Source organism: Mustela lutreola, chromosome 2 (genome assembly GCF_030435805.1).
Source record: "Mustela lutreola isolate mMusLut2 chromosome 2, mMusLut2.pri, whole genome shotgun sequence".
NCBI classification, from domain to species: Eukaryota; Metazoa; Chordata; class Mammalia; order Carnivora; family Mustelidae; genus Mustela; species Mustela lutreola.
This window is the reverse complement of record NC_081291.1, coordinates 19,972,566-19,993,298: the sequence shown is the minus strand read 5'-3', so window position 1 is coordinate 19,993,298 and position 20,733 is coordinate 19,972,566. Positions and strand designations below refer to the sequence as shown.

General features: G+C 56.0%; 3 protein-coding genes across 4 annotated transcripts; all 3 read left to right on the top strand.

Moving 5' to 3' along the window:
- The first annotated feature begins 367 nt into the window (after positions 1-367).
- On the top strand, positions 368-5,278 carry ZMYND10 (zinc finger MYND-type containing 10). The gene is made up of 12 exons (XM_059160983.1): positions 368-694; positions 962-1,070; positions 2,646-2,762; positions 2,875-2,928; positions 3,057-3,191; positions 3,298-3,386; positions 3,479-3,579; positions 3,877-4,049; positions 4,245-4,370; positions 4,453-4,574; positions 4,695-4,820; positions 4,909-5,278. The coding sequence occupies exons 1-12, from the start codon at positions 603-605 to the stop codon at positions 4,982-4,984; spliced, it is 1,320 nt and encodes a 439-aa protein (XP_059016966.1). The 5' UTR covers positions 368-602; the 3' UTR covers positions 4,985-5,278.
- Positions 5,279-5,559: 281 nt separating this feature from the next.
- RASSF1 (Ras association domain family member 1) lies at positions 5,560-14,932 on the top strand. 2 transcript variants are annotated; one of them, XM_059160985.1, is made up of 6 exons: positions 5,560-5,847; positions 7,696-7,802; positions 12,289-12,393; positions 12,579-12,876; positions 12,994-13,109; positions 13,987-14,932. In XM_059160985.1, exons 1-6 carry the CDS (start codon positions 5,598-5,600, stop codon positions 14,131-14,133), a joined length of 1,023 nt encoding a protein of 340 aa, XP_059016968.1. In that variant the 5' UTR covers positions 5,560-5,597; the 3' UTR covers positions 14,134-14,932. The 2 variants fall into 2 exon arrangements, with proteins under 2 accessions (XP_059016968.1, XP_059016970.1); XM_059160987.1 differs by lacking the exons at positions 5,560-5,847; positions 7,696-7,802 and adding an exon at positions 8,212-8,516.
- Positions 14,933-15,764: 832 nt separating this feature from the next.
- Positions 15,765-18,690, top strand: TUSC2 (tumor suppressor 2, mitochondrial calcium regulator). The gene is made up of 3 exons (XM_059160998.1): positions 15,765-16,045; positions 17,139-17,259; positions 17,392-18,690. The coding sequence occupies exons 1-3, from the start codon at positions 15,900-15,902 to the stop codon at positions 17,455-17,457; spliced, it is 333 nt and encodes a 110-aa protein (XP_059016981.1). The 5' UTR covers positions 15,765-15,899; the 3' UTR covers positions 17,458-18,690.
- The last annotated feature ends 2,043 nt before the right edge of the window (positions 18,691-20,733 follow it).

Here is a 20,733-nt window from a genome sequence, read left to right as displayed (position 1 = left end):
CCCAGAAAAAGACGACAGCAGTTACTTCGAGAGAGGTTGGTGGCAGTCTGCTAGGCTAGGATGGAGACAAGTGGGCCCTGCGCAGTACTTTGTGGGGGTAGAGGCAACAGGTGGAGCCGGGTGCGAGACACAGTAGGACGAGGAAGCCACGGAGAGGAGCATCCGCGCGGCCGAGGTGGATCCGCGGCTGAAAGAGCTGGAGGGGGCAGAGTGACCCTATCCCTGTGCGGGTCGACCTGACGTCCGAGGAGGGAACCTAGGCCACAGCAGTCTGGTACTCAGGGCAGACCCAGGAGCTGCCAGTCGAAGGTGAGGGGTAAAGTTCTGGGAGTCCAAAGAGGGTCGCTACCAGCCTCCGGGAGGGCGAGACGGCCGGGGGCGTGGCCGGCGCCTGTGCAGGCGGCACTGCGCAGGCGCGAACTGACCGTTTCCATGACTGCGAGTACCAGCGCATCTAAACCGCTCGGCAACTGCCGCGTCCAAGACCTGGACCCCGCGGGAGACGTTCGTCTCCGAGAGTTTCAGCACTCGCACCTCAGCGCCGGCTGCTGTCCGGGGTCAGCTGAACCCCCCCCTTCCCGCTCGCTCTCTGCGGCCACAACATGGGCGACCTGGAGCTGCTGCTGCCAGGGGAGGCTGACGTGCTGGTGCGGGGGCTGCGCAGCTTCCCGCCGCGCGACATGGGCTCCGGAGGGTGAGGCAGCTGGATCCAGGGGTTAGGCGGAGCCACGGGGTCGGAGTCCTTGAATGGAGGAGTAGGGACCTGACATGGGGGAGAGGGTGACCAGTGTGGGGGAGCCCCCAGGTGAAGAGACAGAGCTCTCCGACTTAGGAGTATATGGCCCTGAGCCCCCTCTGGCCCCTCAGGATCAGGTTAGGCTTCAATAGGACCCAGCCCACCCCCACTCCTACGGCACACGTGTGCTCCCAAATGCACATACACCCCCACTCTCTGGGACAGGTGGAACCAGCAGCATGAGAATCTGGAGAAGCTGAACATGCAGGCTATCCTTGATGCTACAGCCAGCCAGGGGGAGCCCATCCAGGAGCTGCTGGTCACCCATGGGAAGGTATGCTGGGATCACAGGCATGGTTCCTGCCTTCCCACAACCTCCCACACCACCACTCTACCTCTCAGGAGCACCCTGGGTGCCACTTCCCTCGGCGTGGTACACTTGTCTTCCCCAAGGGAAAAGAGAGGAATGTGCTACACCTTTGATTTTGTGCCCCTTTTGTACAGGACTCTGGCACCCAGTCCAAGTGTGTGGCATGGCTTGATTTGGGAGGTAGTTGTGGATCAAAGAACAGCCTAGGCTGTGGGGGGAGGGCCCACATTCTAAAGACATCCTTGAATAGACTGTCAGGCCAGAGGGGACCCTCAGTAAAGAACAGGGTGGGGGCGCCTGGGTGGCTCAGTGGTTAAGCAGCTGCCTTCGGCTCAGGTCATGATCTCAGGGTCCTGGGATCGAGTCCTGCATCGGGCTCTCTGCTCAGCGGGGAGCCTGCTTCCTCCTCTCTCTCTCTCTCCGCCTGCCTCTCTGCCTACTTGTGGTTTCTCTCTGTCAAATAAATAAATAAAATCTTAAAAAAAAAAAAAAAAGAACAGGGTGGGACTCTGGCATGGAAGGAGGTAGCCTTTCTCTTCCTCTTCCTCAAGGAGAGAGGACTTAGAAACCAGGGATCATGGGGCGCCTGGGTGGCTCAGTGGGTTAAGCCGCTGCCTTCGGCTCGGGTCATGATCTCAGAGTCCTGGGATCGAGTCCCGCATCGGGCTCTCTGCTCAGCGGAGAGCCTGCTTCCCTCTCTCTCTCTCTCTCTGGCTGCCTCTCCGTCTACTTGTGATTTCTCTCTGTCAAATTAATAAATAAAATCTTAAAAAAAAAAAAAAGAAAGAAAGAAACCAGGGATCAGCCTGACTGGAACTTGAGCCAGGACATGGCTCAGATAAGTAACCTAAGGCATCACTTTGCAAAAGCATTCTTCTGCAGATGAAAGGTGGAGCCTCCTGCCGGAGGGTGGGAAAGGACTAGGAAAGTAAGGATGAGGTCAAGGCACACTAGAACCTTGGGAGGCCAAAGGACTGGGATGAGAGGGAGGGCATCAGCAGGAGAGCCAGCCTGAGAGGAACACCTGGATGGGGACAGAAGGGACAAGAGCATAGATGTAAAGGAGAACAAGGCAACCTAGGGACTAGGCAAGAGCCAGTTATAGGAAGCATGAGGAATGTCCCCACAGAGATATCAAGGGCAATTAGAAATGAAGGTCTACGGGGTGCCTGGGTGGCTGAGTGGGTTAAGCCGCTGCCTTTGGCTCAGGTCATGATCTCAGGGTCCTGGGATTGAGTCCCACATCGGGCTCTCTGCTCAGCAGGGAGCCTGCTTCCTCCTCTCTCTGCCTGCCTCTCTGCCTACTTGTGATCTCTCTCTGTCAAATAAATAAATAAAATCTTTAAAAAAAAAAAAAAAGAAAGAAAGAAAGAAATGAAGGTCTAAGGTGCAGGAGACACATTGGGAAGGTGCCTATGGAAAGAATCTAGGGGCCCAGGGGACTTTGAGGAGAGTCAGGCAGGGCTGAGCCAGGGATGGGAGGGTTGCCAGGCCAAGGTAGGCCTGCTTCATCCCTGTCCTTTCCCCTCCCCCTCAAAGATCCCAACGTTGGTGGAGGAGCTGATTGCAGTGGAGATGTGGAAGCAGAAGGTGTTCCCTGTGCTGTGCAGGCTGGAGGACTTCAAGCCCCAGAACACTTTTCCCATATACATGGTGGTGAGCTAGGCCCCTGGTCACACCCCGCCTGTGCCTTTAGAGGGCTCTGGATTCAAGAGGAGAGCTAGTAATTTCCTCAGCAGCTCCGGACTCTGTTCTCTTTATCTGACAGGTACACCACGAGGCTTCCATTGTCAACCTTCTGGAGACCGTGTTCTTCCACAAGGTGACGCATCAGCCCTGCCCACCAGCTGTTGCCCCACGCTAGGGCCTGACAGGGAAGGGAGGTTGTGGCTGTGTGGGGAGAGCATTGGAGACAGAATGTTTCCCCTCTCCCCTCTATCTCCCTCTCAGGAAGTGTGTGAGTCAGCAGAAGACACTGTCTTGGACCTGGTAGACTACTGCCACCGAAAATTGACTCTGTTGGTGGCCCAGAGTGGCCGTGGTGGCCCTCCTGAGGAGGAGTCCCAGTACAGCACCCCAATACAGGTAGGTTGAGGTTCCCTGGGGGTGCCAATGGGTAGACCGGGCTCCCTCGGAGCCTGAGCAAGCTGGGGGTGGCCCAGCTTAAGCACCATGTCCCCCCCACCCCCAGGAGCTGCAGAAGCAGGCTGAACTGATGGAGTTTGAGATCGCATTGAAGGCCCTCTCAGTGCTGCGCTACATCACAGACTGTGTGGACAGGTGGGCAGTCCTGCCAGGCCTGGGGCCTACAGTCGAGGACTGGGATCCCGGGCCTGTAGCCTCTGCTCACTTCTCTCCACCACCACACCTAGCCTTTCCTTGAGCACCTTGAACCGCATGCTCAGTACCCACAATTTGCCCTGCCTCCTGGTGGAACTGCTGGAACACAGTCCCTGGAGCCGCCAGGAAGGAGGTAAGGTCCTCCCCCACCTGCCTAAGCCCCAGCTCACGGCTGCCCGGAGACATGTTCTCAGACTGACGGAGACAGGCAGCTTGCCCCGGGGAAACACACTCTGCCCGCTAGCTCGTATTGGATCCAGGGATGCCTCACGTGGGATGGGCTTGGACCTGGGCTATGCAGCAGGCAAGGCCTCTGTGTCTGCTACTAAGGACTCCCCCTGCTCTAGAGGAAGCAGTGCCCCAACCTGGGCCAGTCCTGAGCCCATGCAGCTGTAGTGGCTGAGTGAGCAACCCCCATTCCTCTCCCCAGGCAAGCTGCAGCACTTTGAGGGTGGCCGTTGGCAGACAGTGGCCCCCTCAGAGCAGCAAAAGCTGAGCAAGTTGGATGGGCAGGTGTGGATCGCTCTGTACAACCTGCTACTAAGCCCTGAAGCCCGGGCCCGCTACCACCTCACCAGCTTTGCCAAGGGCCAGCTACTCAAGGTGGGGCCCTCCTCCGGTTGCAGTGCCACGCCAGCCCACCCCAGCCCAGTGCAGCCCACTTACCTCAGCCCCAGTCCTATTTCTAGACCCTGAACCTCAAGCGACACGGTCCCCACAAGCACCTCAGCCCAGCCCAGCACAGGCCCTCTCTGGTCAGCCCTGCTTCACACTGGCCTTCCCTGGACTCTCTTGCAGCTTCGGGCCTTCCTCACGGACACACTGCTCGACCAGCTGCCCAACCTGGCAGACCTGCAGGGCTTCCTGGCCCACCTGGCCCTGGCTGAAACCCAGCCCCCTAAGAAGGACCTGGTGTTGGAACAGGTAGGTACTAGGAAGTCAGTGACTCAGGACAACTCCCCGCCTTGCCAGCTCCTCCCTGACACTTTGCACATTTCTCCCACAGATCCCAGAAATCTGGGAGCGGCTGGAGAGAGAGAACAGAGGGAAGTGGCAGGCTATTGCCAAGCACCAGCTGAGGCACACATTCAGCGCCTCAGAGCAGGACCTGCGGCTGCAGGCACGAAGGTGAGGCCTGCTGAGCAAGCAGAAGGGGTGGAAGGGATGCAGAAGGCACGGGCATAGGCAGGGGTGCTCTTGTGTGCCCACAGGCCAGGCCCAGCCAGGCTTTTCTGACCTCTTTCCTAGATGGGCTGAGACTTACAGGCTGGACGTCCTGGAGGCAATAAACCCAGAGCGGCCCCGCTGTGCCTACTGCAGTGCAGAAGCCTCCAAACGCTGCTCAAGGTGCCAGAGTGAATGGTATTGCTGCAGGTGAGGGCATCCTGGGACCTTGGACCCCTAAGACCCCCTTTCAGACCCTCTGCTAGCTCTGCATGCTCACCAGCCCGCCTGCTTGCAGGGAGTGCCAGGTCAAGCACTGGGAGAAGCATGGAAAGGCCTGTGTCCCGGCAGCCCAAGGTGACAGAGCCAAATGAAGGCTGCAGCTGCTAAAGGCCAGCCACCCGTACAGCCCACCGCCCACCCAAGAGTGTGCCCTTGAACCTCAGGATCTCAGCCTAGCCTCTGCCAGAGCTCCAGCCTCCCAGGTGGTGAGCGCAGCGAGCACAGACCCATCTTCCCCAGCAAAGCGCTCCCCACTTCCTGCGCTACCCAGCGGGTAGGCTGAGGGCGCTGCCTCTGCGAGCTGGAGCAGGAAGGCGGGGGCAAAGACAAGAGCCGGATGTGGGGACCCTGTTCCTCTAGCACAGTAAAGCTGGCCTCTAGAAACAGCCTGCCTTCGAGTGGCCCTTCGCAGAGGTCGTCATCGGTGTGAGCAGGAGGGGTGCTCCCGGGATGCAGGGAGAAAAGGAGAGGGAGGGCCCGGACCCTGCGAGAGCGCTCGCCATCCCACGCCCTCGCCACCCCACTCAGCCTGCGCGCCGACACAGCCCTAGCGCCCAGGTTTCCGTTGCGCGGCTAGCCCCGACTCTCTCCCGCGGCCCTGCCGGGATCCCGGGGGCGGTGCCGTATCGCGGCCCGCCCCGCGGCCCCGCCCGCCCCGCGCTCGCGGGCGCCCAGAGCCGGCGGGAGTCCGGGCCGGAATCAGCCATGTCCACGGAACCTGAACTCATTGAACTGAGGGAACTGGAACCCGCGCGGCGCGCCGGCCCGGGCCGCACCCGGCTGGAGCGTGCCAACGCGCTGCGTATCGCGCCCGGCACCTCGCGCAATCCCGCACGGCAACTGGGCGCGGGCCGCGGCCACCACTTCCAGCCCGCGGGGCCCGCCACGCACACGTGGTGCGACCTCTGCGGCGACTTCATCTGGGGCGTCGTGCGCAAGGGCCTGCAGTGCGCGCGTGAGTAGCAGCCCCGCGCGCTGGCGAGAGAGCGAAACGGGCGGCCAAGAGGCAGCGCCTGCGCTGCGTGTCAAGTCGCAAAGGAGGGGGTCGGTCGGCAGGGTCGGTTCCCGCGGGCCAGGTGCATTGGCTTTGACCCGTCGTTTAAGAGAGTGCAGGCGGATAGATATCCTTGTCCTACTCCACCTGCATCGGGGCACAGCTGCGCAGAGGCAGCTGCCGACGAATAACTATGAATAAGGTGCTGATTCCAAGCTTTTTATCTTTAAAGTGTCTTGGCTCTTCTTGAGAAAGGCTTTGTTTCCACCACTCACTATAAGCCCCTGTTCCCAGGCCCACCCCTTCCCAAAGATTCACTCACCATGTCCTTCTCCAGAATCTCTGGGATGGGGGAAGTTTTACCCCCTATGGGAGGGGGGCAGGGGGAAAGTATCTTGGGTGGGTCCTCTGCAAATAGGAATTTTGTTGAGCAAATACCTATCGCAGACCCAGCCAGGTGCCAAAACATGAAACACAACCACACACCAGCAGCCCTTCTGCCTCCCAGGAGTCACCCACCAGCAAGCAGAGGTTGCTGCCCCACTGGCTATATACACCAGCTAGAATCGTTTGGGATTTTACAGCCCTCCAAACCCCTATGCCTGGACTTCAGACCTGTTGAATCAATCACTGGGAGTGTACCAGCCATTGGCAGAAAACAAATCATTCCACTGGAATTGAGAGTAGTTGAGAGTCACTGTTCTAGCCCATTTAGGGATAGACACCCTCTAAACACCATTTAGAGAAGGTGTACCAGACTTGTGTAGGCATGGAGACCCTCTCATCCAGAACAAGAGTCTGTCCTGAACACCAGGGTTGTGACAGAATACCAACCATGAACAAGGGCTGGAACACTGAAGTGTTCCCAAGGAGAAATAAAGTGGACAGAGATAAAATACTGGACAATTTGGGTGTGTGTCAGAAGCAAAGAGAAGAGAGGAATCAAGGGTGATTTTGGATTTTTTTTTTTTTTTAACGTCAAACTGGGATAGTAGCAATTTTTGCTAAGATGAGGTGCTCTGGTGAGGGGAGGATGGAGGTGAAGAGTTGTTTTGGCCACTTTGGGTTGACAGGGGCTTCGACCTAAGGAGGGAGGTCAGCGATGGAAGTCTTGGATCTGGTGTAGGTAAGTGTACACAGAGCAGGGCAGTGATGAGGACTGAGCCTTAGACACTCTCCATTAGATCTGGGTGTTGAGACAGAACGAAAGGAACTTAGCAGGAGCTGCCGGGAAACCGGGGTAGCAAGGAGCTCTGGAAATCAAGGAGAGTAAGCATCAAATGATGCTGAGGGGGTGAGGATGAAGGGACCTGGCATGCGACCCTGCGCATGTTGCTGAGGACCCTAACTCGTTTTCTGGAGGGAGGGGCAAGCCTGACTGGTAAAGGAGAGAGGACGGTAAGCAGTGTATGTAGATGAATGTTGGTAAGTTTTGGTGCGAGGGATGTAGAGACAGATGACGGAAGAGAACAAGTGTTAAAGGCTTTTGTTAAATGCGCGGAGATGGCGGGGCGGGGGGGGGGGCGTTGACAATGAGGGAGGGGTATATTCTGCACTCAGTGCGAAAGATCCAGCCGTTCAACAGGCTGGATCCCTAACCGCCGGAGGCCTTCCCGTCAGTTTCCAGACGTTAGGGGACCAATACTAGAATCTGTATAGCAGCGGGGGGTAACAAGACCTTAAGATAAGGCCGGTCATGCAGAGCCTGGCGGGCAACGGCCTTCATCCCGGGGGTTCTCTTCCGTGCCCGGAATGCTTCTCTGAACTGTAGCTGGGGCTCCTCCGCCTCACCGCCAGGCCTCTCTGCAGATTGCAAGTTCACATGCCACTACCGTTGCCGCGCGCTTGTCTGCCTGGACTGCTGCGGGCCCCGGGACCTGGGCTGGGAACCTGCGCTGGAGCTGGACACGAACGTGGTGAGCGCGGGGCAGGGGAGGGCGTACGGAAAAGGCGCGCAGACCTGTCGGCCACACTGCAGGAGTTGCTTAGGCCGCGCGGCGTTACGCGCAAAGAGCGTTCTAACGGGGGGTTTCCCGCGACAGAGAAAGGCTAATTCTGCGCGCGGGCTCGAAAGGGTGCCAGGGATGCCGACTACGCGCGGACGGCCCGGAATCGCCCTAACTCCGCGTCCGCGCAATTTCCGCACCTCCCCGCATCCGCATCCGGTCTTGCGGCCACGCTGGTGCACATGCGCACACGCTCGGACCTGTTCCCCAAGAGAGGAGGGGTCTTCGAGGCAGAGCCGAGCCGAGCTGCCTGGGCTATGAGGTCATTCCTGGAGGCGTGGCGCGTAGGAACCCGCCCTCCGAAGTCCCTCCCCCAATGAGACGAGTGCCGGATCCTGGCTGTCTACGTTTCAGTGTTAACGGCTGCCGCGCGAACTCGGATCGCGGCGCACGCGCACACGCGCCTGGGGCGGTGGTTGGAGGCTACCGGCGCACGGGACTTGGGGAGCTGGCTGGCGGGCGGGCGCGGCGATGGGCGAGGCGGATGCGGGGACGCCTTCTTTCGAGATGACCTGGAGCAGCACAACAAGCAGTGGTTACTGCAGCCAGGAGGACTCAGACTCGGAGCTCGAACAATACTTCACGGCTCGTACCTCACTGGCTCGCAGGCCGCGTCGGGACCAGGTGGGGGCCGGGGTTTTGGGCGGCGGGCCGGTGACAGTCGCTGGGACCCTTCCCCTTCACACTAAGTTGTCTGCTCGAGTTTGTGGGCAGTCCCACTCCTCCGTCAGTTGGGATTCCATACCGCCCCAGGGCCAGCCTGCGGAACCGTGTGCGGGACTCTCAGCGCCTCGATGCCGGGTGCCGAGGCCTTGATGTCTCTGTCACAGACCGGTTGAACCAGGGGAAGCAGCTACGTGGCTTGGGGTAGATCCGGGATGGGCATTATCCACCTATGAGTAAAGCCGACCCCTCAGTCTGGACGAGCACCTCGATTTCCGCGTTTAGACGCTCCCACCTCCTCTCTAGGGGACGGGGGTGGGGGTGGTGGGAGGAAGTGGAAGGGAGGTGTCCTTGCGGGGAACTGGGAAATGTGTTTAGGAAGAAGGTTCGGACTCTCCCTCACCCCCCCCCCCATATGCACTCTTGGACGGAGCCAACTGAGTCCCCACCTCTTACTAGTCCTGGCCTGCCACTGGCTTCTGGCTTCTGGAATGTGGAGGATTCTGGAGTGGACCTTGCTGGAGTGCTCGCTTAGGCAGCACATATACTCAAATAGGTGTGGACCTGTAGGAAGGGTATTGAGATTCCTAAATACTTTAAGTATTTTAGGTATTTAGATTCCTAAATACCCTTCCTAGAGGTCCACACCGATGGGAAGGAAGCCTAGTTCTGGACTGTAAGCAAACAGGAGCATTTATCCACGGGAGGTGAGGCAGGCTAGATTGTACAAAGCTCAGAGGTGGGATCAAGAGAGATAGGAGTTACTAATCCAGAACTATAAGATGGGATGCTGGAGCAGCTGTTCCTCTCTGAGTCTTCTAGGTGTCCCCATTATCAGAAACCTCTGTGTGCCATGAGTATGACCACCAAGCTCAAGTAACTATACAGGAGCTGGTACACCTCAGGAGAGCACCCTGCACAGAGCATCAGGAAAGAGAGATGGGGACCGTGAAGCTCCGAATACCTTGCAGCAATGCAGCAGAATTCCTTACATGAGCCACAAAAAGGGACTTTTAGATGACAATTTTGTACTCTTCAAAATTTTTTTTAAGATTTTATTTATTTATTTGACAGAGAGAGAGAGCAAGAGAGGGAACACAAGCAGAGGGAGTGGAAGAGGGAGGAGGCTTCTTGCTGAGCAGGGAGCCCCATGTGGGGCTCGATCCCAGGACCCTGAGATCATGACCTGAGCCAAAGGCAGATGCTTAACGACTGAGCCACCCAGGCACCCCTGTACTCTTTAAATTTTACTCAAAAATTCAGCCCAGACCTTTGACTCTGGGTCAATTGACTGGTGCAAGGCTTGACTGGATCCCTGGGACTTTCTGTCACTCAGGTTTGAGCCACTTTCCATTGTGAAACAGTGAGAAAACCACAAGACACTAACCAGTTGAAAAGGTGGCTGGGGAGTCCCCAGTTGTAGGTAAAATACAAGCCATCAGTCACTGTGGACAGTGGCAGAGTGGAGGGTGGGTCACCATGGAGAAGGGAAACTCCATGGTCCTGCTGTGCACACAGAGGGCTGTTGGAATCCTCCAGCAGGAATCTTTGGAAGCAGAAAAAGAAACTTCTTATTCTTTTAGAATACTGACAGGACAGTGCAATGCCTCCAGTCTAAGTCCCTTATTTTATGAGTAAAGATACTAAGGGAGGCAAAAACAAACAAAACCTAAGGGAGGTTCACCTGGAGAGGGGAAGAGACTGGAACATAGATCAGTGCATCACTGCACCCCAGTCCAGGGCTCCTAGGTGACCTGGGAAGGAAGAGAAAGGAGCAAGTGTTCTCAAGTGTACTCTCTCAAGTGTTCTCAGGCTGGAGCTCAGAACCATCACAAGGAAGGGAAATAAGTTGGTGCCATCTCTGTGCTCACCGTTCTGTGAACAGAATTCTCTTCCTTCTTGCTGGGGTTTGGAAGTTTGTTCAGCTTTTCTCCTGCCCCACAGCACTCTCCTATCCTAGTACTCCTTCCTGTCCCAAGCCCTCTCCTCCAGCCTGAACAAACACATCCTCCCTTTATTCCCAGGCTCCAGCCTTCATTTTATCCTCCAAATCTCCCATTTCCCAGGGCCCACACCATTTGTTCTTTACTAGTCTTGGAGGAGTCCTCCCTGCCCCCAGTAAGATTTCCTTCGAAGAAAATTTTTCTTCGAAAATTCCCTGCTGAGATTTTCACTTCTTAGTGCTCTCCTCCATCCAGATTTTTTTTTTTTTTTTTTTGAGACTTGGGGAAACAAGTAGGCTTCAGTTTCCACACCTCCCCCAATGCCCCCTTCTGAGGCCCCAACTTAAGTTTTAAGTGCCACATACTTACTGGAAAGTTCTAGGTAAAGAGCATACTGCTAAAAGGCTGTCTAGGGGCGCCTGGGTGGCTCAGTGGGTTAAGCCGCTGCCTTCGGCTCAGGTCATGATCTCGGGGTCCTGGGATCGAGTCCCACATCGGGCTCTCTGCTCAGCAGGGAGCCTGCTTCCTCCTCTCTCTCTCTGCCTGCCTCTCTGCCTACTTGTGATCTCTGTCTGTCAAATAAAATAAATAAAATCTAAAAAAAAAATAAAATAAAAAAAAATAAAAGGCTGTCTAGATGAAGAGCACCCTACCATCTAATGTGTCCTCCTTATTCATCCCCATCGGACGGTTTAAGCTTGGGGGCTCCAAAGCACCAGTTAGGGAGAAGCCTGCCTCTCCTGGGCTCAGAGCTAGACACAAGTCATTTTGGAGGAGCCCAGCTGGTAAGAATTCCCCTGGGACAAAGCATTGGTCAGCAGTGATCTCAGCTGCATCTGTGACACTCCCATTCCAGCCAGGGCCTGACGTCAACAGGAAGTAAGGCTGATGCAATGGAACTGGGGAGTTTGATAGAAAAGTGTTTGTTCAGAGCCCTGGCTTCCCTGGTCCATACTCCACCCTTCCAACAAGAATCCAGCCCCTGGAGGAGTGGGGGATGGGCTGAGTGGTAGAGGGAAAAAAGTCTTTGGGCTGAACCTCCAGACAGGAGGGAGGAGGTGCAGAAGCCTACCTGCTTAGCACTTGTGGGACCAGCTCTACCAGGAGGCAGATTGGAGCCTGGCCTGAAGCTGCCTTTGGCGCAGCTTGGCCAAGATCAAATGGCATGACACAGTGGTTTCCTCCCTGTGTGTGAGACATATGGGGCTGGCCCCAGATCCCTCACCAGAAGGTGTTAAAATTGTAGAGGTTGCCCTTACCCTCATGCCTGTGCCTGGCTGGGCTCGTGGTGTGCACCAGTCCCAGACCTCTCGCCGGGTGGTCATGGCCCTTTGCTGGGGCAGAGTGGCAGAGTGGTCTTCCTTCTCCAGAACACTCCTGACCCCACCTAACTAAGGTGCTGGAATCAGGCTGTGCAGTTGAAAGTTGCTTTTATTGTCAATAAGAATCCCACATCTTTTCCTGGCCCCTGGCCTTCTCTCTTCAGTTTTCTTGGTTTTAAGGTATCCTTAGGGCCTCACCCAGTGTTAAGGAGGCCCCATGTAGGCAGCATAAAGAAGCCAAATGACTTGGCCGTTGCTCTGCCCATCCATTGCATGCAAAACCAGGAGCAATGGTGGCTTCTTCTCATCAGGACTCAAGCTTCCAAAGTTTCCAAAGGCTGCTTTTTCAGTTTCCAGAGGCTGCTTTTTCAAAGTGGCCCACGCAGACTCACCTCCCTGTATGTGACGTGCGTTGCAGTGGGGTGGGTTCTTTTAAGGACCCTGTGTCCATGCTGGCCCCTCTTACAGGACGAGCCTGTGGAGTGGGAAACACCTGACCTTTCTCAGGCTGAGGTTGAACAGAAGATCAAGGAGTACAATAGCCAGATCAACAGCAACCTCTTCATGAGCCTGGTGAGTTGACAGCCTGGGGAAGGGGGTGTGGGGAGAGGCTACAGCTGAAGTCACAGCTAAGGTATTCTTGGGTGGGCCTAAGCAGTAATTTATTTACACCTAGCCTAGCCCCAAGTGGACTAGCAGTGTCCAAATCTGTTCCATCTCATGTGGAACATAGTCATGGTTTGGTTTTTCCTCTTCAGAACAAGGATGGCTCCTACACAGGCTTCATCAAGGTTCAACTGAAGCTGGTACGCCCTGTCTCAGTGCCCTCCAGCAAGAAGCCACCCTCCTTGCAGGATGCCAGGCGGGGCACAGGGCGGGGCACAGCTGTGAGGCGCCGAACCTCCTTCTACCTGCCCAAGGATGCTGTCAAGCACCTGCATGTGTTGTCACGCACGCGGGCACGTGAGGTCATTGAGGCCCTACTTCGCAAATTCTTGGTGGTGGATGACCCCCGCAAGTTTGCACTCTTTGAGCGAGCTGAACGCCATGGCCAAGGTAGGCTTCCCTCCCCGCCATGTATGAGGGTATATATGCATGCACCATGTGTAAGGGGCTGAATGGGCTGGGCCTGACTCTAATCAGGTAACTTTCTTCTCCCTGCCTGGCCTTCAGTGTACCTCCGGAAGCTGTCGGATGACGAGCAGCCCCTGCGGCTCCGGCTCCTTGCAGGGCCCAGCGAGAAGGCCCTAAGCTTTGTCCTCAAGGAGAATGACTCTGGGGAGGTGAATGTGAGTACCCAGCCCTCTTTGGCTTCTTGGTTGTCACTGGATAAGGCTGATGGGTCACAGCTGCAGTAAAGTTGGAAGGAAGAGTAGGACTGGAGAAAAAGCCCTGCAAAGCCTCTTTAAGAGTATGTGAACCTTGTAGCTACAGTGAAGCATTCCAGGCCACTCAAACCAAGGCCACAGGCTTGTCCCAAGATGCCGGGAAGAATTGTCTTGGTGGTCTGTTCTTTTCTGTTGTGGAAAGTCCTCAGGAGATACAGGAATTCCTCTTGATAGTATGGTGATTCCAAGCCAGATCAAAACACACAGGGCACCTGGGTGGCTCAGTGGGTTAAGCCTCTGCCTTCGGCTCAGGTCATGATCTCAGGGTCCTGGGATTGAGTCCCACATCGGGCTCTCTGCTTGGCGGGGAGCGTGCTTCCTCTTCTCTCCCTCCCTGCCTGCCTCTCTGCCTACTTGTGAACTCTGTCAAATAAATAAATAAAGTCTTTAAAAAAAAAAACAAACAAACAAACCACAGATGGGCCCACATCAGGGAGGCTCCTGTTCAACCATTATGACTTTTTACCTAGAAGCTTTCTGGCTTCAAAGTTTTGGGTCTATGGAGTAGTATTAAACTCAGAGTGTGGGCATAGCCTTTCCACAGATAACTGGGTGACATCTGGTTTGGTTGCCTGTCTTCAAGGTGACTGCTCTACTTTATGGGGCCCATCTTCTCTACAGACTATTGTCAAGAATCCTAGCACAGGCCATTCAGGCAAGAACGTAACATTAGAAAGCCCTATCCTAGCTGTGTGACATGACTGCTGCTCTTCGCTGGGGAGGGCCTGCTGATTTGGCCATGCCTGCTGCAGCCTGTTTCCCTCCTTTCCACCTGCAGTGGGATGCCTTCAGCATGCCCGAACTACACAACTTCCTGCGCATCTTACAGCGGGAGGAAGAGGAACACCTGCGCCAGATCCTGCAAAAGTACTCCTATTGCCGTCAGAAGATTCAGGAAGCCCTGCATGCCTGTCCCCTGGGGTGACCTCTTGTACCCCTGGGGGAAAGGAGGAGAGTAGGCAGCGCCGAGAGCGTGCCGTGTGAGTGTGACAGGGCCCATGTGGCTTGAAGAATGAGTGTGCATGGAGGTCATCTCTTACCAGGGGGAATGAGCCCAGAGAACAGCAAAGGAGCTGGCCCCCTGTGTCCACCCATAGGTGTAGCAGAGCATGGCTCTTCTGCCCTTTGTGTAGTGGGTCATGTTGGGCCGGGGTTGCCTCAGAAAGCTGCTCCAGGCTTGCAGCAGGGATTGAGCAGAATTAAGTCTCTTTAATTCATGTCTCAGATACCAGAATCTTGGGAAACCCTACAAACAGAATAGGGTCATGTTTGCAGGGATAAGGGCCCTCATCTATGGGGAAGGGTCGTATGTGTTGGGTCTCAGATGGGGTGTCAGGACAGTCGGAGCCAAGGGCAGGTGTTCAAAATAAGGCAGGCATGGGGAACGAGTCTAGGTTTCCCTCTACAGTGGCTTCTGACTCCTCACACACACTGGGGTCAGGGAATGCTGGCTCATGGTGCAGCAACAGTGCCTCAGTGCCTCCTCCAAGGAGGATGTCCCTAGGCCAGGGTCTGTGTGAATGTGGGCACTGGTCCAGGTCTGTGCCTTCTTTGCCTATCAAAGCGAGGGTCTTTCCCTCAGTTATTTTTGATGATGTGTGCGAATGTATGTACTATTTTGTGGCCTCAGCTGCATGCCTCCTGTGGGGAAGGGAGTGGGGGTGACAGTCATCATCAGGGCCTGGGGCCTGAAGAGAATTGGCTGAATAAAGATTTGAGATTTCTGCTTTGGAACTCTTTATTATGGGTCCTCAACTGAAGTTGCCTTCATGCCAGTGGCTACCAAGAGTGATGGACAGGCTCATAGAGCACCTTTTAAAAGTCACCATTTGACCAATATTTGAAGGATGTGGGGGTACAAATAGGGACTGTAAACACGCACCACCATGGGGGTTCAGGTCAGGCAAGAATATAAGCTAGAATTTAGGGAAACCACACCCTTCCCAACACATACACACACACTCTAAGCTGTGGGAGGCGTTTTTACTGAGCTGCTACTATGGACCAGGACCAGATGCTGCTCATGGCCCCGAAGGTCTAGCTGTTAATTCTTGCCTTCGTGAAGTATGCCTTCTAGTGGGTTTGGAAAGAACACTGAACCAAAGTTCTTCAGACTGATCGTAGCTATATATTTGGCCAATTACCTAGTTTTCTTTAGGTTTGGTTTCTTTACATGCAACAGTGGTGATCACAGAAACGGTGTGGGTATAAAACGAAGCCAGGCGGGCAATGCGGGGCCTGGCTGGGGCAGCCCTAAAGGGCTGGTTGTGGGGAAGCTGGTGGTTGGGCAGCCCGCTGGACCTGACTTCTGGGGGCCGGGGACGTCGGAGACGCCACACATGAAAGCAAGAGGACACAACCTCCGCTTGACTGGGTAGGAGCTGTCCCAGCTGGGGAGAGCGTAGCCTGCTGGGACCTGACGTTTCGCGGTTCCTGCTGGGATGCCTAGCTTCCGAGAGCCGCTATTGGTCCCGCCCCGCGGACCGACGAGAGAAGCAGCCAATCAGAGAAGGCAGCGTGCGGAGCGTGCGGAAGCGGAAGTGAGGTTTCCGTGGAGACAGCGGAACCTACAGAAGGCGGCGGCGGCGGCGGCGGCACCTGCGAGCTGAGGCTCGGGCAGGGCATGGCGGCGCCCACGGCCCTGTGAAAGCAAAGCGGCCGAGGGGCTCGCCATGCGCCGGCGGCCCTGACATGGGCGCCAGCGGCTCCAAAGCTCGGGGCCTGTGGCCCTTCGCCTCGGCGGCGGGGGGCGGAGGCCCGGAGTCGTCGGTCGCTGAGCAAGCTTTGGTGCGGCCGCGAGGCCGAGTCGTGCCCCCCTTCGTATTCACGCGCCGCGGGTAAGGGCGCGGATTCCGCCCCGGGGAGGACAGGCGGGCAGCGGGGCGCTCCCCGTCACAGGGAGCTCCAGGAGGAGTCGGATGTTTCGGGCACCCGTGGGAGCAAGGGGTGGGGAAAGCAGAGCAGTCAGTCCCTAGCGATCTGGCTGCTTGGAAGGTCTCTCTAGGGGAAGAGTGGGCCTGAGGCTTGTCCATGGGCGGGCACGGTAAAGCTGAGCTGGAGCCTCCCTGAGACTTCAGAATTTCTTTCTTTCATCCCCTTCTTCCCAGCATGAAAGTTGAAGGCTCCTAGCCTCCCTCTCCCCCAATTCTTCTGAAGGAAGAATAACCCTGTTTTGACTGGTTTCGTTCCCCACCGTCGTGGGGTTAGACCTCTGAGGGTAGTAGCCGCGAAAGTAGGACTGGGCCCCAGTGTTGATGGAACCTTGGTAAAAAGACCTTCACCCAGGTATGTTCTTCACATCTGGAGTACTGACCTCCCTTCTCTTTTTCCACGGGTCCAGATAGGAGCGTCATACTGGCCTCCTCCTTGTGGGCCAATGGAAATGGTACTCAAGTGATGTTGGAGATTTGGCTGTAGATATTAGGGAGACTCAACAGTGGTAGTCTGGCCACACCAGCCATCTGGGGTGGGTGGGGAGGATTCAACCTTTTTCTCTTTAGGCTCCCTTCTAGTTCAGGAATCTGACATCTCAGGTTGGCCCACGGCCAGCAGCATCTTCTGGAGAGAGACACGTGCCCAAGCCATCATCCTGCCCACTCTAGAAGTCCTGGGTGAAGACAAGGGCCTGATGTTGGAATGGCTGCTTTTGTTGAGCAAACCAGTGATGAGAACTGGCTGTGGCTGCCATGACAACGTGCTCTGATTGATCCCTCTTCTGGGAGACTGACAGAGTAGCACTGGCTACCATCCCACTCCCCACTTGCTTCTAGTAGACCCTAAGCCCTAAACAAAGGATTCTTCGGGCATATTATCCTCTCTTCCTCCCACCAAGGTTGCTCCCCATTTGGAGGTGGGTGCATTTCCCTGTAGTCTGGTCATTTGCCATGACTGGGTGTGGGGCTCCAGCCCGTTCCCTCTCTCTCCACACAGCTCCATGTTCTATGATGAGGATGGGGATCTGGCTCACGAGTTCTACGAGGAGACAATCGTCACCAAGAATGGGCAGAAGAGGGCCAAGCTGAGGCGGGTGCATAAGAACCTGATTCCTCAGGTGAGGGTCTGGGCAGTGGTCATAGAGCCTGTGTTGAGTGTGTGGAGACCCCAGATGTGGTCTGCTGTCATGGTGGGATGTGCATGTCTTGGGGGAGGAGCTGGCCCTCACTAGCCTCTGTTTCCATGGCAGGGCATCGTGAAGCTGGATCCTCCCCGCATCCACGTGGATTTTCCTGTGATCCTCTATGAGGTGTGAGCCTGGGGAGTGGCAGGCATAAGCGCTCCCTACCCCACCAAGAAACCCCCAGGCTCAAGGTGTGGCTTCCATTAAGGAACCTAAGCTGGGGCCACAACCCTGAATAAACTGCATTGGCCTGGAAACTTCAGCCGTGAGCGGGGCAGTCCTGCAGTGTTGGTTGGGTGTTGGTTTATATGTGGACAAGAGGTGGCTGGCGGCTGGTGAGGGCTAATGGCAGAGTTATCAGCCCACCTTCCCCAGCAATCCCTGCAAGGTACATGGCAGGGCATATGCTGGTCAGGAATGCCTGGTTCCTGCACCCTTGCCTGGCCTGCTTTCTTCCAAGCTTGCCTAGGGCCCAGCCCTGCTAGGGACTACAGCACTTTACAAGCAAGGTCTGCCTTCTTCCAGCCCCTGGGCTGTGGGAACTGTACACAAGTGGGAACTTCCTTTCCCTCATTTCCCTTACCCCCTTGTTGGAGCATTTCAGCCGTTTGCTACCTCGATTCCTCCTATGTTGGACAGAGGTGGGGGGCAGTGCAAGCCTGATTCTTCCTGCCTACCTTCTCATCTGTTCCCACCCCCAGATGGATGGACAGTTTTCTGGCTGTTAATAGGAGATGGGACTGGTGTGGGAGGATTCTTCCTCCACCCAGGGCTGGACTGATCCCTCCCCACTGCAACTACTTATTGTCCCCCCACACACACACACACACCCCAGCTGAGAGGGCATAAGACGGGAACAGGAAGGGCTATGATGCCTGTGCCTATGGGGAGTTGCCCCGGCCCACCTACTTTATCTAATCCTCCTTGCCTTTGTACCAGCCCGACACTTACACACACCCCTGCCATAGGGAGGAGACCATCTGCCACCCTTTGGTGAGGGACAGCACCCCTAAGGTTGGTGTCAAAAGCTGTGAGGAACCCACCACCCCTTTCCCTACAGTATACCCATCCCCCAGGATCAGTCAATGGAAGGTACTGAAGCCCCTGGGTAGAGACAGAAAGGAGAGATCAGTCATAAAGGAATACTTAAAATGTGAAAGTCTGTAAATAGTCTAGTCCATGATGTTGGGGCAGAGTCTGATTTCTACATCAAAATGACTTTTTTTTTTTTTTAATTCCTTACTGTGCAAGCTCTGTGCTTTTAAGAGTGTGGGAAATGGCTTGGGAAGGGCGGCCCCCAATCTAAGAAGGATGTTGTGTTATTTGTTTAGTTTCAATAAAATTATTTGTAGACCCTGCATACAAGAGTGGCATCTGCTGTGACATCCCATGTCTAGACTGGGCCACTCCAATGGCTCCCATCTTTATCATCGAGATGAGCCCCCCTTGTGGCCATCCCAGCTGTGGCCAGCAGGTGGCAGTGTATTCACACTCCACTCATGGCAGGGCCCCTCAGAATGGAAGGCCACTCACTTGTCTATTGTGTTTAATAGGTGGAGACTCCTGGAATTGGAAGGCTTTGGGGTGCTTCACTAGGGATTGGCCCCATCTGCCTGACCTGAGGTGACAGCATTACCTCAGGTAGTTCTGGGACAGCTGTCTTGCCCCTAGCAATGCCAGCTGACCCCACATGAGGTCACAACATGAACCCCATGGACCTCCAGTATCCATCTTAAGTGGACAGCATTCAGCTGGGTGCCACCATGCCCTTGGCCTACCACCAGCCTATGTAGCCCCAACCCACCTGCTTCCTCCCAGGACTGTCTGTGGATACCACCAGGAGAATGGGTTTGGGGCTTCTGTTCCATCAGACAGAACTCACCCACTTAGTACTTTCTTTGTTCCTTGCTGACCCTGTGTTCTCCCCTCCTGCTGACCCTGTGTACATTCAGCCTACACTTCTCAGGCCCTGCTAGAAGGCTGGTTCCCTGCTAGGTTTGGCTATTGGCCATCAGCCCAAATTCCTGTTAGGAAAGAGGGAGTTCAGGGACACAGGCTTCTGGGTTTGGGGAGTTGGCCTGCCAGTCGTTTGGAGGCTTAAATTTGTCATATCCGGAGCAGGATCTTCCTGTGCAGCCTTTGTAGGTCTTCTTTGGGCACCTTCCCACTTCCCTGATAAGATGCCAGACATAAGGCCCTGTCATCCTCTGTTATCCCCCTTACTGCCCCAGGGCCAGGACTCTGCCATGCCAGATGGCATCCCATCTCCCATCACCACTATCCCAGTGTTGGGGGAACTCCCTGGGTTCAGCCTGCCCCAGCTGACCCCAAAGCTGGAAACAATGGGGGTCAGGGCAGTGTTCTTCCACTCCCTTCCACTGGGCTGTGTTCACTTCCTTCCTGCTGGCTGCCTGAGGAAGTGTCCCTGCCCTGGGACTGTCTGGTCTGGCCTTTGTTTCCCCAGGGGCCCCCACCCTTGCCGTTTCCAAGGCTTGTGTCCCTTACGGAGCCAGCACAATGATATGGGGACACACCCTCCCTTGCCATGTCCTGGACTCCTTGGTCCTCGGTGGTACTCTAGGGTGTGTACCCAGTTTCCCAGTCTTCTAACATGGCCTTCTGTTAGGAGAGGGGCCCTGGCCTCAGGGAGGTGGGCCAGTAGGGTGAATGGGGTAGGCTGAGGGTGATTTGAGGGTGTGCAGTCTTGCTCACCCCTCTAGAACAGCCTGCTGGGACTCCACTGCAGCTTTGCCTGGGGCTAGTCCTGTTATGGGCACGCCCCTCCCATAGAAACAGCCTTTTTCCCAGCCAAGTTATGAGCTCCCTACTCTACAGTGTCTTGGTGAAGTTCACCCAGGAATCTGGGGGCCTATAGACCCCTCCCAGCCCCTGTCCCAACCCCCAGGCTGCGCAGCATGTTACATCAACATGTTTTCCACTCTCACATTTGGGATGCTTCCGCTGTCAGTGGGAAAAATTGACCCAGCTCCTGGAAGTTCCCCAAAACCCCCCGGAGCCGGTTCCCTTCTTCACCACCTGCCTTGGGGGACCGTCAGCCAAGCATCCCACCACTGGGCCCCTTCACTCACAGGCTACTGGATTTGAGGACCAGCCTCACCCCCAAGAGGAGGTTAGGGAGAAGAGCTTTCAGGGTTAGGAAGCTGCCGGCATGGCGGAGGCTGTCACCTGAGCCAAGTCCTACAGCCTTCCTGTCACCTGGTGCAGTTGCCAGAGCCAGGGTATACTGCAGGCCGGGGGGGGGGGGGGGGAAGGGTGGGGAGGGCAGCCAGCCAGCAGGGCACGTCGGAGGGAAACAGGGTCAAGGCGGTCCCTTCCCCCGCGCTTGTTTCTGGCCCTTTCCTCAGAGGGGCAGCAGGAAGTGAGGAAAAAGGGTTGGGGTGGGAGGCG

What these genes read in the sequence shown, in the direction of transcription:
- ZMYND10 (XM_059160983.1), top strand. Translation starts at nt 603, where the DNA reads ATGGGCGACCTGGAGCTGCTGCTGCCAGGGGAGGCTGACGTGCTGGTG. An exon ending in CCAAGGGCCAGCTACTCAAG is followed by an intron (nt 4,050 to 4,244) that starts GTGGGGCCCTCC and finishes ACTCTCTTGCAG; the next exon opens with CTTCGGGCCTTCCTCACGGA. An exon ending in AGGACCTGGTGTTGGAACAG is followed by an intron (nt 4,371 to 4,452) that starts GTAGGTACTAGG and finishes TTTCTCCCACAG; the next exon opens with ATCCCAGAAATCTGGGAGCG.
- RASSF1 (XM_059160985.1), top strand. Translation starts at nt 5,598, where the DNA reads ATGTCCACGGAACCTGAACTCATTGAACTGAGGGAACTGGAACCCGCG. An exon ending in AGCTGAACGCCATGGCCAAG is followed by an intron (nt 12,877 to 12,993) that starts GTAGGCTTCCCT and finishes CCTGGCCTTCAG; the next exon opens with TGTACCTCCGGAAGCTGTCG. An exon ending in ATGACTCTGGGGAGGTGAAT is followed by an intron (nt 13,110 to 13,986) that starts GTGAGTACCCAG and finishes TTCCACCTGCAG; the next exon opens with TGGGATGCCTTCAGCATGCC.
- TUSC2 (XM_059160998.1), top strand. Translation starts at nt 15,900, where the DNA reads ATGGGCGCCAGCGGCTCCAAAGCTCGGGGCCTGTGGCCCTTCGCCTCG. An exon ending in TTCGTATTCACGCGCCGCGG is followed by an intron (nt 16,046 to 17,138) that starts GTAAGGGCGCGG and finishes CTCTCCACACAG; the next exon opens with CTCCATGTTCTATGATGAGG. An exon ending in ATAAGAACCTGATTCCTCAG is followed by an intron (nt 17,260 to 17,391) that starts GTGAGGGTCTGG and finishes TTTCCATGGCAG; the next exon opens with GGCATCGTGAAGCTGGATCC.